At 37.3% G+C, this 12928-nt stretch overlaps 1 protein-coding gene across 1 annotated transcript in view; it reads left to right on the top strand.

The window, feature by feature from the left end:
* MAPT (microtubule associated protein tau) overlaps window positions 1-12928 on the top strand; it is a 61310-nt gene that overhangs the window by 42631 nt on the left and 5751 nt on the right. The window contains exons 8-10 of the mRNA XM_029287349.1: window positions 1515-1607; window positions 7496-7577; window positions 8725-8837. Coding sequence (XP_029143182.1) covers window positions 1515-1607; window positions 7496-7577; window positions 8725-8837 — 288 coding nt within the window. The remainder of the gene's footprint in view (window positions 1-1514; window positions 1608-7495; window positions 7578-8724; window positions 8838-12928) is intronic.

The raw sequence follows: 12928 nt of genomic DNA on the forward strand, positions 1-12928 counted from the left end.
TATTATTACTGAGAGGAAAGAGGAAAAAAGGTTATTGTCGACAGAAGTAGCAATAGTATGTAGTTTGCTCAATGCTTCTTTTTGTGTTATTTAAAAAGAAGACCAATGTTGGTTATCTGGTCCCCACGGCAGATGCTGACTTGATTGTTTGAATAACTGTATCATGCCCAGGAAACCATGGCATGGGTACCAGCAGGATGTACAACCAGTTTCAGAAGAAGATTCAGTTCCCACTCTGAAAGTGCTTTGTCTGCTTCCTTTTATTTTATTCCCGTTCTCACAAAATCAAGCTATTCAAAAATATTTTAAGATAGCTTATACATAATATATGTGCAATAAAAAGTATGCTCCTCACTGTCTTCCTAAAGGTAAGGTGTGAGTGGGCCAATTGATCCTCGGATGGCAAATATTTCCACAAAATAGAGGCTGCCACAGGAAAAGTATGCTTCTTTACAACTATTTGTCTCATAACCCAAATGTAAGGGAAGAAATGGGAGCATTCCTTTTTACTGTTAATGGGAAGCAAGTGATCCCCAAAATTATCTTGACCTAAGCTATGTAAAATTTAATTAACAGCAGTTTGACTCATATCAAGAAACAAATGGGCAGTTACTGCAGCACCAGTGTAGATTGGCTAAAGTGACTCTCACTGCAGAGAGATGCAGTGGTTACAACCCCCACATTTTTGTCCTGACAAAGGTCATCCACTAGAGTGACCAATATTATTTCAGTTCCACATCCAGATCTGAAGCCTGAAAAGATAAAAATGGATCAAAATAATTTGTTTCATCCAGAATTCTCTGTAATATATGCTCCGTGGATTCTTCAAAATGTTTCTCCAACAAGTTGTATATTGGGGGATATCCAAAATGGCAGGATCCAGGGATGATTTTTCAGTCTAATAAAAACTTTCATTTGATTTCAGCTTTCACTCTGCAGACACAAGCCATTTTCATATGGTGGGTATACTTACCCAATTACACTTGTCATGCTAAAATTGCATGTCATATACCAGCCCTGAATACTTTTTCAAGTCCAATAAGCAAGAATGCACAAACAAACTGAAAATAGGCATATGTAGCAAGAGACGTCTGCTTCATGTTTTTTTTCCAGTTTCATCAGTATGTTACAATGTTGTTTTTCCTTGTGCTGATCAAAGATATATCCAGTGAGTCGTGGGATATCCAGGTATTTGCTTGTGGGGGCTACAGAGCCCCACATTGATATTAAAAGTTACACTAAATTTGGCATAGTACTGATAAAATATGTAAGTTACTCTTCAACTTATACAAATACTTTGTAAATATTAATTTAAAGCTTGCTTTCCAGTTGCTCACTTCTGCAGAGCTGAAATGTGTGGTTTCATTTGTTAAACCAAGTCGCTGAAAAATGCCTTGGAGACATTTTCTGTTTCTTCTTTCTTCTAAGTTTACTGTTATACATAGAGAAACCCTTTGCACTGTATCTTTGGCTGGCAGTAGGTGTCACTTACGTTCTTTTTCTGACTATCAAAGGTGCAGGTGGTTAATAAGAAGCTGAACTTTAGCCATGTCCAATCCAGGTGTGGATCAAAGGATAATGTCAAACATATCCCAGGAGGAGGCAGTGTGAGTACCTTCACACCATTCAATGCACTATAATAAAATAACTTATTATTAGTGGCATGAATTCTGCATTAATCCCAAAATGCCAATGCTGCTTGCTCAGCCAGCCAGCCATTGGTAACACACTTAAATATAACATATATAAATTAACCTCCTACTAGGAAAGATATGGCTTGATTAAACCTCCAGCAGAGTCTGTGTGTGGCAATATGTGCAGGATTAATTGGCTATTTTTCAAAAATAATACTGTAAGGTAGTCATTTTTAATTTCATAGTTTTCAGGCTTCTGGTCAATGTGTTGTCCGGTTCAGTTAGGGAAAGAGGAAGATGTTAACAAAAGATAAAAATCTAGAAATTTGATGAACAATATGTGCTTTTCTGGAGGACTCGTGAAAATGGTAAATCAGATGTTCTGCATCTGAAACATATTTTTTTTCTTTTCTTTTTAAAGGATAAGCATGTTCCCTTAACCCAGAATGTGCAATTAAGCACATTATTGTTTACAGGGTTTTTTTTACATGATTTGTTTTGCTTCTATAACTGGTGATTTTTAAAGCATGAGGAATGTAGAAAAAGTAGAATTTAGTGTCAGATGTTGTATAGAATCAATAGACTGGGTCATTGGATCTGTGGCAAAGTTGGATCTGTGGCAAATCAGGCCTCACCTGTTAAGAGTAGTGTTTCAGTGTAGAAATTAATGCTCTCTGGGACAACATAACTTGTTAGGGGCTCAAGCAAGCCAATTCATTCTTACTATCCCTTCCCATAATATCCCTTATTTAGTTATACTGAATATAAAATTTCCAGAGACTTACTAGTGAAGTAGTGGAGAGAAAAATATATCTTCTACCTATCTATCTATCTTTACCAAATCTCAGGATTTTTCTGGACTATGATAGTAATTTTTCTCATTTCTTGATAGCCCTGCTCCATTTCTTAATTTATTTTTATAAGAAATGAAGACACGGATGTCTTATGAATCTTGTTGGCTAATCAAAAAAGATCTATCTAATATTGAATTTTGAGCCTTCACCAGATGCTAAAAACTGTGTATTTCTGTACTTCTTCTGCAAGCAAAGGTGCTTCCAGATTAGGCTTTTATGGTGCTGCTGTCACTCATAGAATTTTAGGGGGGATTCAGAGTATGAATTTACATGTGTAGCTCTCCTTAATATTCTCACCACTTTTCCCTCCCTCTCCTCCCACCCACCCCCCGTTTATCAATTCTCAAGAGGTAAGTTGATAAATGCATTTTTATTTGTTACAATAAGCTTTGTCTGGAAGCACCTTAAGAATGCCAGGTTTTTGGGGTTTTTTTACAATTTGCAGTGATCTTTACCCTGAGATTCCGAATTTAATCTTCCAACTCAAAGTTTTAGGGCATATGTGTATGATACTTGAAATACACATTTAATAGCATGTTTTGTAAAAGAAAAAAAATTAATTTACTAATTAAACTTGCATTGTTTGCATTATTAGTCTGTTTACTAGTTTGTCTTTTCAAGAACACTTTGCATGATGTTGGATTTGTACAATGTTATCTGTTTCTGTGTTTTATCAGCTGACATAATTGTGACATTTGTCTGCAGTGGAGAAAATGATCTTAATAGTTGGCATTTAAAAAATAATCATTAAAAATTTCAAAAAGATAGCGCTGGATAAAAATTTAATGAAAACATACAAGGTGTCCTTGGATTAGTGTCATGCTTTTAATGTATGTATCTGCACTCTCTAATTCAGAGACTGAAAAGTATATAAGCAAAAGTGTACAATTTCTAAGAGGGATTTTGGTTAACATTATGTAGTTTAGGGGTCCTCAACCTTGGCAACTTTAAGACTTGTGGACTTCAACTCCCAGAATTCCTCAGCCAGCCATTCTTGGAGTTGAAGTCCACAAGTCTTAAAGTTACCAAGGTTGAGGACCCTTGATGTAGTTCATGAATACTTAAAAGTAGGCTTCATAAAATAACAATGAACAAGGCACCTTTTTTCCTAGGTCCTAACTTTTTTATTCTAGCATAGTGATGTCTGGCTTATTTGTGTGCCATACAGGGCTGCAATTCATCCTCACACACTATTTCTCCCTTAGGATTCTATTTTCTCAAACTAATTTTGTGACCTTTCTCCCATTATTGGCAACTCCACATGTACAGTTACAATGATTATTTGTGGGTATAGTTTTTAACATTTTTATTTTCGTTATACAACTATAAAGGCTACTTCTATAATTATAATTATAATAGTATGTAGTCAGTTGATCACATTATAAACATAGCTGAAATAATGCTGTATTTAGTTACCATAGGCCACTAAGTACTGCCCAGATTTTGAAAAGAAAAGGAAATAGAAGAGAGTTTATTACTGTATAGATCTACTATATATGGAAGCTGAGAGTGTTTATTATTAGATTTTGCCTCTGCAACAATTTCTATAAACGTCATTCTAAAAGATTGCTTTTAAAAAGCTACTCTTCTTTTGCATTATATGTAGCATTCCCTACAATGTCTTGAAATTTAGCCAATGCTGTTTACGTTATTAGAGTCTGCAGAGGGAATTAAATTATGACAGTACTGTTGTTCCCATAGCAGCAAATCTGTAAAAATGAGTGAATACGAAAAACATTTTTCATTAGATCTCTCTAAGCATGTCTCTCAAATCAAATTTCACGAAGTAAGTTTTGAAGGAGGTTAATTTCTAAATTCTAGACATAGAACTTGTGGACAATGTCTACAATGTGAGGCTTACAGACAGTGACAATGACAATTTGTTTTCAGTTGTTCCTTGTCCTCGTCCTTCCTTATTCCCCTTTGTCTATCAGGTCAATGTGCATTATACACCCACACTTGATATATACGTACTTTCTATCCTTGCTGTGTGCTACCCCCATTTCAGTGAAGCGTCTGCTGCTCCTGCCTTACCAGTTTACCAAGCACACTGAATGAATAAACGTACGGGAAAGAGAGTCAAAATGAAGTGAAACCAAAGACTGGCTACCTACCACAGCAGCAAAGTTGTGAAGGAAAACGGGAAGAATATCATTCTTCTCCTGTTAATATAAGTGGAGGGCTACAGTCTGTGTGGTGACTTGCATCCTTCCTTAGAAAGTGAGTTTCCTTAAAAGAAGTGATTTGTAGCCTTTCAACAGAGAAGAAGAGAGAATGGCATTGATTTTGGATGTTGAGGTAGGCATTACATTTTGGGACAAATAGCCAGGGAGATGAAATTCTTCCTCGGGGAATAGAATGGCTAGAGGGAGGTTTGAGAGGATGAGGTACTGGGCATCACATTTTACAGAAGAAAGCACCTCTTATGATCTATGTAATTGCATTGGGTTTTGAGGAAAGAAAGTAAAAGAAAGTAAAGTAGGAAAGAATTGTGGCATCTAAGTGCAGGGGGGGAGGAACTATGGCTCTTTTATGACTTTTGGACTTCAATTCCCAGAATTCATGAGCCAGTATGTCTGGCTCCGGAATTCTGGGAGTTGAAGTCCACAAGTCATAAAGAGGCCATAGTTTCTCCTGCCCCTGATCTAAAGAAACAATGTCATTTTGTCTCAAGATTTTTTTAAAACCTCCCCTTTTTTTCTTTTAATTGGCAAGCCATAGTTACTCAGTGATAATTTTAAAAATAAAATTGACCTGGGTATTTTCTTAAATATTTTTGGGAATATTTGTGTGAAAAATGAGTTACAAAGGTAGACCTTTTGTCTGGTTTGAGGAAGATTATGCTCTTAACATATGGCCTCTGCTTGAGTAATGTGACATAGAAGTGAGGTCAGACGGTTGTATAACAGGTAATTCATTCAGATCTCACTGAATTTTTTTGGGTATGGGTGAACATGTTCAAATACACCCCATTAATATAAGAGTCTGAAATGTTCCTTTAGCTCAGAGGTCCCCCAACCTTTTGGGCACCAGGGACTGGTTACGTGAGAGAGTTTTTTCACGGACCAGAGAGGGCATGGTTTTGTGTGCTGCCTGCATCCTGTGTATGGGGCTTTCCTTGTTTATGCGGACCGGTTACTGGCATGCCATGGCCTGATACTGCTTCACGGACCAGGGGTTAGGGACCCCTGCTCTAGCTCACAAGTGTCAAGCTCGATTGCGTCACGTGATATATCACAACATTTTTTGCCTTTGCGGAGCCAGGGTGGGCATGGCCTGCGCATGACGCATCTGGCCTGCAGGCCGCCAGTTTGATACCCTACCTTAGTTGGTCAGCAGCCTGAGAATTTATTTTATAGCCTTTCTAACTCAGGCCATCATCCCTGAATAAGTAAATGGACTGACAAAATTATACTGGTCTAAATTATAAATACCTTTTTTATTTTTCCCAATCCAAAAAAATATTGGAAAGAAATTATGTAAAGGGTTAGGATATTGTTTGTCCATCTGTCTATCATTGTGATAACTGGAAACTGAACAGAACAGTAACAAAGATGGTGAGAAAAGCTGGCAGAAGAAACACCAAGTTATGAAAATGGGCTGTATCTTGCTTGGGGCTGCAGAGAAGAACATTTCCCTCCCCTCCCCAAAAAAATTCCCCAATGCATCCCTATAGGAGAAGGAAGCCAGAGAAGAGTTGTGACTTGTAATTATGATTGCCTTCACTGAGTTCCACCATAGCATAACAGCATCACTGAGCTCAGGACTATGGTTGCTTCCTGTGATGGAGGTTGTTCAGTTTCTAATGTCTAGAAATCCTGTCTTGAGGGTTGCAAGGTAATCATCATCTTGGTACCTGCTCAACTTTGGAGCAAAATGCACAGCAAAGATGGATTTGATCCCCACCCTTTGGACTTATGTCTTTTCTCCAGTTGTATGCCTTCCTGCAGTGTCATTTGTTGTAACCTAATAACTGCTAGTAAGTATTTTTGTTTATATTTGTGCCTTTTGTGCATGTCTTATTTCTGGATAACTTGACCCTGCTATAATGGGATTATAATTCCACATTGTTCCAAATGCTTTTTCAGTTGCATTTTAAAAAGATCCTTGAAAAAATTAATTATCTCCCCTTCCCCCCCCCCCCAGCCTTTTCAATGCACATTGATTATTTCTGTTCTTTCAGTTTTGTGGACATATACGTTAAGTTTTACATCAAAAAAGGTATTTAGCTCAGTTTCTCTTGTTGTGCTTTTAAATAATTTCTCTGTGATATAGCTTATTTGATTACACCTCTCTTTTTTTTCTCTCCTCTCAACTTTCTACTTTCATCTAAGCGCCCTCAGTTTCAAATCTCCATCTTCTGGAGGTATAATAGTTTTTGCATGCTGTGGAAATGCAGTGTGTATGCTACATAAGGGATTATTGTGCAAGAATAGTGAGATCTTCAGAGATGAGTACAACAATTATTTTTAAAATATGGCTTTCTTTGTGAAATATTGTAACTCTAATTATATGGATAGCACATAAATGAGTGTAATATTTGGACTCCTATGCTATTAAAAATAAAAAAAAATTCTGGAACAAACATGAATGTGAAAGGCATATAGAACTATGAGTTAATTCTAAAAACCAAGATAATTAACTTTTAGAACAGATACTTTATTTGAAAACATGGGATCGACTATTTTATGGGTATTTTGCTTTTATATTGGTTCTTATTTTCCCATGAATCTTTAAATGAATCTTCTTAAAGTCAAAGTGGATCTGTGCATGCTTGTGAGAATCTTTGATAACATATATCCTTTTTGGTTTCACAGTTTCTTGCAGAAAGCTTTTGTTCAGTCTTGCTTGGTTAAATGATTCTTCCAACTGTGTTTCTTCTCCAAACAAGTTCCAGTATTTTGTATGTCTCACTTTTTCAGCCTATTTTGGGTATTTTTTTTTAATTTAAAATAAATTCCAATCCCATAGTGTACAGTTGTTGTTTTTTTCATTTTCTTCTCACAGATACAAATTGTATACAAACCAGTGGATCTTAGCCATGTAACGTCCAAATGTGGATCTCTGGATAACATTCATCACAAACCAGGTGACTTTGATGTCTTTGTATTTTATTTTTAAAGTATCTTTGTAAGATATATTGTGTTATTTGTCCTTAGGTACATGTTAGTTTTATTTTTATTTTGCTTTTAAAATACTGAGATGAAAAAAATAAAGATAATTGCAAGGGATATAGAGTTATTTAGAGAACAGGGAATAATTACAATTGATAGATGAGGTCAGAGAAATTATTCCTTCCATATGTTTATCCCTGCTGTTGTTTAACTGAGTGTCTGCAAAACACTGGATGCTGTCATTTACAGAATTCTTATCCATTTGTTAGTCCAGAACATCAGGAAAAAATGTCTAATTAACTGTAAAATTAAATGAACAACAAATTCACCCAAGTGGTTTCTATAGGAATCACTCCAAATGTCTTCCTTTCAAGGGAAACATTTTGGGTGCGGTGTTGTTGAAACCTGGAAGTCCTTCCTTGATGTGCCCCAAACTTTTCTACTGGAATTTAGAACACCATTTTTCAGACTTTTAGTAGGGAATGCAGTCTACTCTGGGAATAAACTTTATCCAGTAATTCTTTGAGTCTTAATGTAAACCCTGCCTGCTTTTATTTCTTATTTATATAGGGGTCTAGAAAACAGGAAGCTAGAGAAAAGGGGCCATGTAGAAACATTGGGGTTCATCAGTTTAGATTATTAAAAGTGCTGCATGTGAAGATCCTGCTTAGTAACATTTATTTTTAAAATTATTTCCCTAAAGCTGTAGCTGTTACTAAGACATGTTTCGTGATTTGAAGCACAAATTCATTGCACACCAATTTGTTTTTCTTTTCTTTTTACCTTTCAGTAAAACACATTTCATTATTTTGAATTTAGAATGCATATTGTAGCTAGGCTGCTGCTGCTGCTGCTACTACTACTACTACTACTACTACAACTATGACTACAGTACTAAATGTAAATTTCAAGATCCAAAATTTCTTTGTAAATCGTGTGAGACTTGCATAACTGAATTTGGATATTGGACAGAACTCATATTCAGATACATAAGCAAATAAGCACAACACTTGCTTGAGGGAAAGAAACATGCACAAACATAAACATAGAAAAGTATTTCCTTCAGAAGTCATCATTATATGTTCCTTTTGATATCTGTTAATCCTGCTCATTTTTCTTTAGGTGGTGGAGTGGTAGAGATGAAATCTGAGAAACTGGATTTCAAAGATAAAGTGCAATCAAAAATTGGGTCATTAGATAACATCACCCATGTTCCTGGAGGTGGAAATAAGAAGGTAAAAACATTTTTTCTGTTGCTATTCTTTAGATGTGTAGGTGATGGGGACAGGTTGCCTAGGAAGCTGAAGGGCAATAATTGTATTAAGCTTTGAGAAATAGTATATTAAATCTTTTAATGTTGGAATGGTGCTAATTTAAGTCTTAACACAATTCTTACTAGGTCCCAATTTTCATAACACAATATCTATAAATATCCCCCGTGCCAACAGAAGCATATTAAGACATTGACTAAACCAGCAGCTGTTCCTAATTGTAAAGAAGCAACTAAGAGCTAACTAGATGCTATATACAAGCTCACATAACTTCTCAGGTTGATCTCCCTCAAAAACGGGTGGCCAAGAGAAAATGGGTAAGGCACTCATAAACTTTCCCTTGTATGGAATGCCTTTGCTAAAGAAGGTATCCCTCTTTTCATATATCCTTGGTACATTTTCTAAAAAGCACCTTCAGATGTGTACAGAGATACATAAACAACAAGACTGCCACATTGAGAGCATTCCCAACAGGTTGTCAGATATGCAGGTAATTCCGAGTTATGAATGTTCACTTAACGCTCGAATGTTATGCGATAAGCGCCCCCTGGTATTTACGAGGAAGTCCCAAAATTGCGAATGTTGCAGCACAACGGCAATCATTCGCCCTTACAAGTGACCGCAAAGACTCTGCAATGTTCACGCTATTCCCCTCCCACTCACAACCTCTTCTCCCTCCCATCCTGCCCCACTGGACTCACCTTGCAAAGATCTGCCTCCTCTCTGCTGCGGTTTCTTTGCCTTTGAGGGAGAGGAGAGTTGTTGGAAGCTCCTGGATGCTGTAATATTGTATGAGTTCAGGCACCCATCCTCCTTTGCGGAGAATGGATGCCTGAACTCTTGCGAGATCACGGACCCCAGAAACTTTAATTTTCGGCACAAAAGGTTTTTGCAGTGCCAGTCTCCTGCTCCCTCCCCAACTCCTTTCCACCACCACTGTAACACTTTTCATCTTGACAGAGACCTTCAGGAGATTGGAAGCTCCGTCTGTGAGCAAATGGGGTGCTTGAAAACAGGGATTCACTTGCCTTTTCAATCACCCCATTTGCTCACAGTCGGAGCTTCAAGTCTTTCCAAGGTCTCCGTTCGGAAGAAATGGGACACTTGAGAAACTAAGCACGCATTTGCTCACATATGGAGCCTCTGTCTCTGTCAGGTCTCCGGGTAAAAAGTGTTTGAGTGCCCATGGGGCATTTGAAAACGAAGTGAATCACTTCGTTTTCAAATGCTCCATAGGTGCTCAAACACTTTTCGCTTGGGTGGAGACCTTGGGGAGACTGGAAGCTCCATCTGCCTGCCAATGGGGCGCTTCCGCAATGGCAGAAAGAAGTTAGGGAGGGAGCAGGAGACAGGCACTGCAAATACCGCAAGATTTCAGGCATCCATTCTCTGCAAAAGAGGATGAGTGCCTGAACTTGCGTGATATTACGGCACCCAGGGGTTTCTATCGACTCTCCTCTCCCTCAAAGGCAGAAACCGCAGCAGAGAGGAGACAGATCTTTTCAAGGTAAGTGAGGAAGGGAGGGGGAAGCATGAGGTATCTTAGTGGGTCAATGAGGCCTTGTGGGCCTGTTCCATCACTAGGCGCCCCCATGGCCTTCCCCACCCTGAGATACTCATATGCGGTTAACAAACCGTGCATTTGCCCACGCATTTGATTAGCAAATGTGTGGGCGAAAGCAGGGATTGATCTCATTCAAGGTACAAGATTCACTCCCATGAATTCTCGAGTTACAAATGGAATGTGCAAGTTCCATTACATTTGTAACTCGAGGACTAACTGTACTTGTTCCTTTATAAGAGTGAGTATAGAAACAACAAATTTAGTGGAATGAAATTGAAGAGGATGTATAGTATTAATCAACTGTTGGTTTTTACTTTATGATCCCACCTTCTCACCTCTTTCTCATACCAGATTTTAGACTGTGTATTGATACTCTTTTAAATATTTCTCATGATATTTCTTGTTGTTGAACTGGTAGCAGGAAAATTTCTCTGGTTGTTTCACATTTGGAGTTAAAGAGATTATGCTTATCTAGGAATGATCTTGAACAATAACTATATTCTCTTAGAGGAGGGAATGTGAGAGAAATGATCAGGAAATAACTAAATATTCAGTCCTACAAGATTTTGATGCAATTTGAATAATGACAAGGATTGATAACTTCCTGTTTTGAATATTATCCCTTTGATACATCTCCATATTCTCTAATCCTTACAAGGATTCTTCCATAGAACAAACATTTTTTACCTGCACAGAAGGTAAAAAGAGTTATTATAAGAGTGTGGATAAATCACACTGTCATGCTACTCTCCTCTTGACTTGGTTGGAAAAAAGTCTGACCTTTTGTCTTGCTGAACATCTGCTGTGTTAAAAGGCCTTGGAGCAGGCAAACTGAACTTATGTTTTTAATCAGTGACCTTATCCCACTGCCAAAGGATATACAAGGCCAATCCTAGGACAAATATATTTATCACCAAGTTCCTAAACAAGTTTCCCCCCCATTTTTTATACATTTCTGCCAGCTCTGATACTTGCCAGAATATTAAGAAAAGCCAAGTCATACCCTTGGAAATTATTCAGATTTTTCTACACTGGCTATGGAAACTCTGCTTCTCCAGCTACAGTATTTTTTTAGATATGGCAATCTGACCATCTTCTTTTATACCAAGATCTACTGCTAAAGTAGGAATTTCTCTTTTGTAGTACAAAAGAAGAAAACATTAGGATCATCAGAGAAATAAACATAACACAACCTTTTAAATACACCTGCATATGTCAAAAAAGAAATGTAACAGCAATTAAGATTTCAGACAGAGCAGAAGGGAGGAGAAATATTTTTTGGTCCCACTGGTTAATGAAGTCTATAATGAACCTGAAGGTTTTGATGATTTAATGCTGTTTTTATATATGAAGATACCATATGGTACCTTTGAAGATTATCTCAAATTTCACAAATCTCCTTGCTCTGTGTTTGAAAGATCCCACTCAAAAAAAAAATCCCTTTTGGTCATTACTTGCTCAGATAATTGCTTCTATGTTGTTGAAAGGGTAATCTTCCACAGGGTGTAAATATTACCAGTTGCTGTCATCTTCACAGGGAAACAGATAAAATGATGAAATGCAGAGTCTTTTTGTAAGGACAGCTTTCAGAGAAGTTGAAGTCAGTGGAATGTGCTTAGAAGTTAATTACATACTTGTTTTAATGGGACTTTCAACCTGGTTCAGGCTGGTAGATAACCTGGGCTGGATAGGGAGAAATTCAGTGGAATTGTTTGTCTCTGAGCACTCTTCAATATTGCACTGCTTGATGAAACAGGGCAAAATGGAACGCTGTTAGTCAGTTATGGCTAGGGCTTTGTTTTATTCACGCTGTTCCTAAAAAAAACTGGAGCAGCTTCTTTCCAAATACTGTTTTGCCCAAGAATGTTTTGGATTTTGGCTACAACCATTCCCCAAAAGTCTGTTTTTAAAGTTTTATTTAATCCAACATTACATTTCTGCAGTGTGCTCTACCTAGGGCTGCTCTTCAAGAGTGGTACAAAAGGTAGTAATTTAGACTGCCAATCAGGAGCCAATGTTGGAATATCTGTGCTGATTCTGAGTTGTCTGAAAGGTTTAAATTCCAAAGTTTGAGTTCGATTACATCTGGCTAGATTAAAGGTATGTTTTGTTAAGAACTTGCCAGTTTAATGTAGCCTACAAAAAGAGACTGTTTGAGGACACTTCTGCTCATAGGACACATTACCTTTTGGTATGCAAGACAAAGCCTTATCCTGCATCATTCCCTAAACTGATAATTCTCAAGGAGCTACAGAAGATGACAAAGTGCATTATGGTAGTTTTATTGTAAACTCTTACAACTGCTCATAAGTTACATACTCAAACATTACCTTTACAGCAGAAATAATGATTCTGTTTGCAAATAAGAATTCATTTTGTTTAAATGATTGCTAAACTAACTGATGCCTTTGAGGAAATCTTTAACAGTGAATGTGTTTTGAAGGGTTTTGAAGTGAGTGAGCTGAAGGAAGGTTATCCCAAGGATCAGTGT

This window comes from Protobothrops mucrosquamatus, unplaced genomic scaffold (genome assembly GCF_001527695.2).
Source record: "Protobothrops mucrosquamatus isolate PMUCROS unplaced genomic scaffold, P.Mucros_1.0 scaffold1, whole genome shotgun sequence".
Lineage (NCBI taxonomy): Eukaryota > Metazoa > Chordata > Lepidosauria > Squamata > Viperidae > Protobothrops > Protobothrops mucrosquamatus.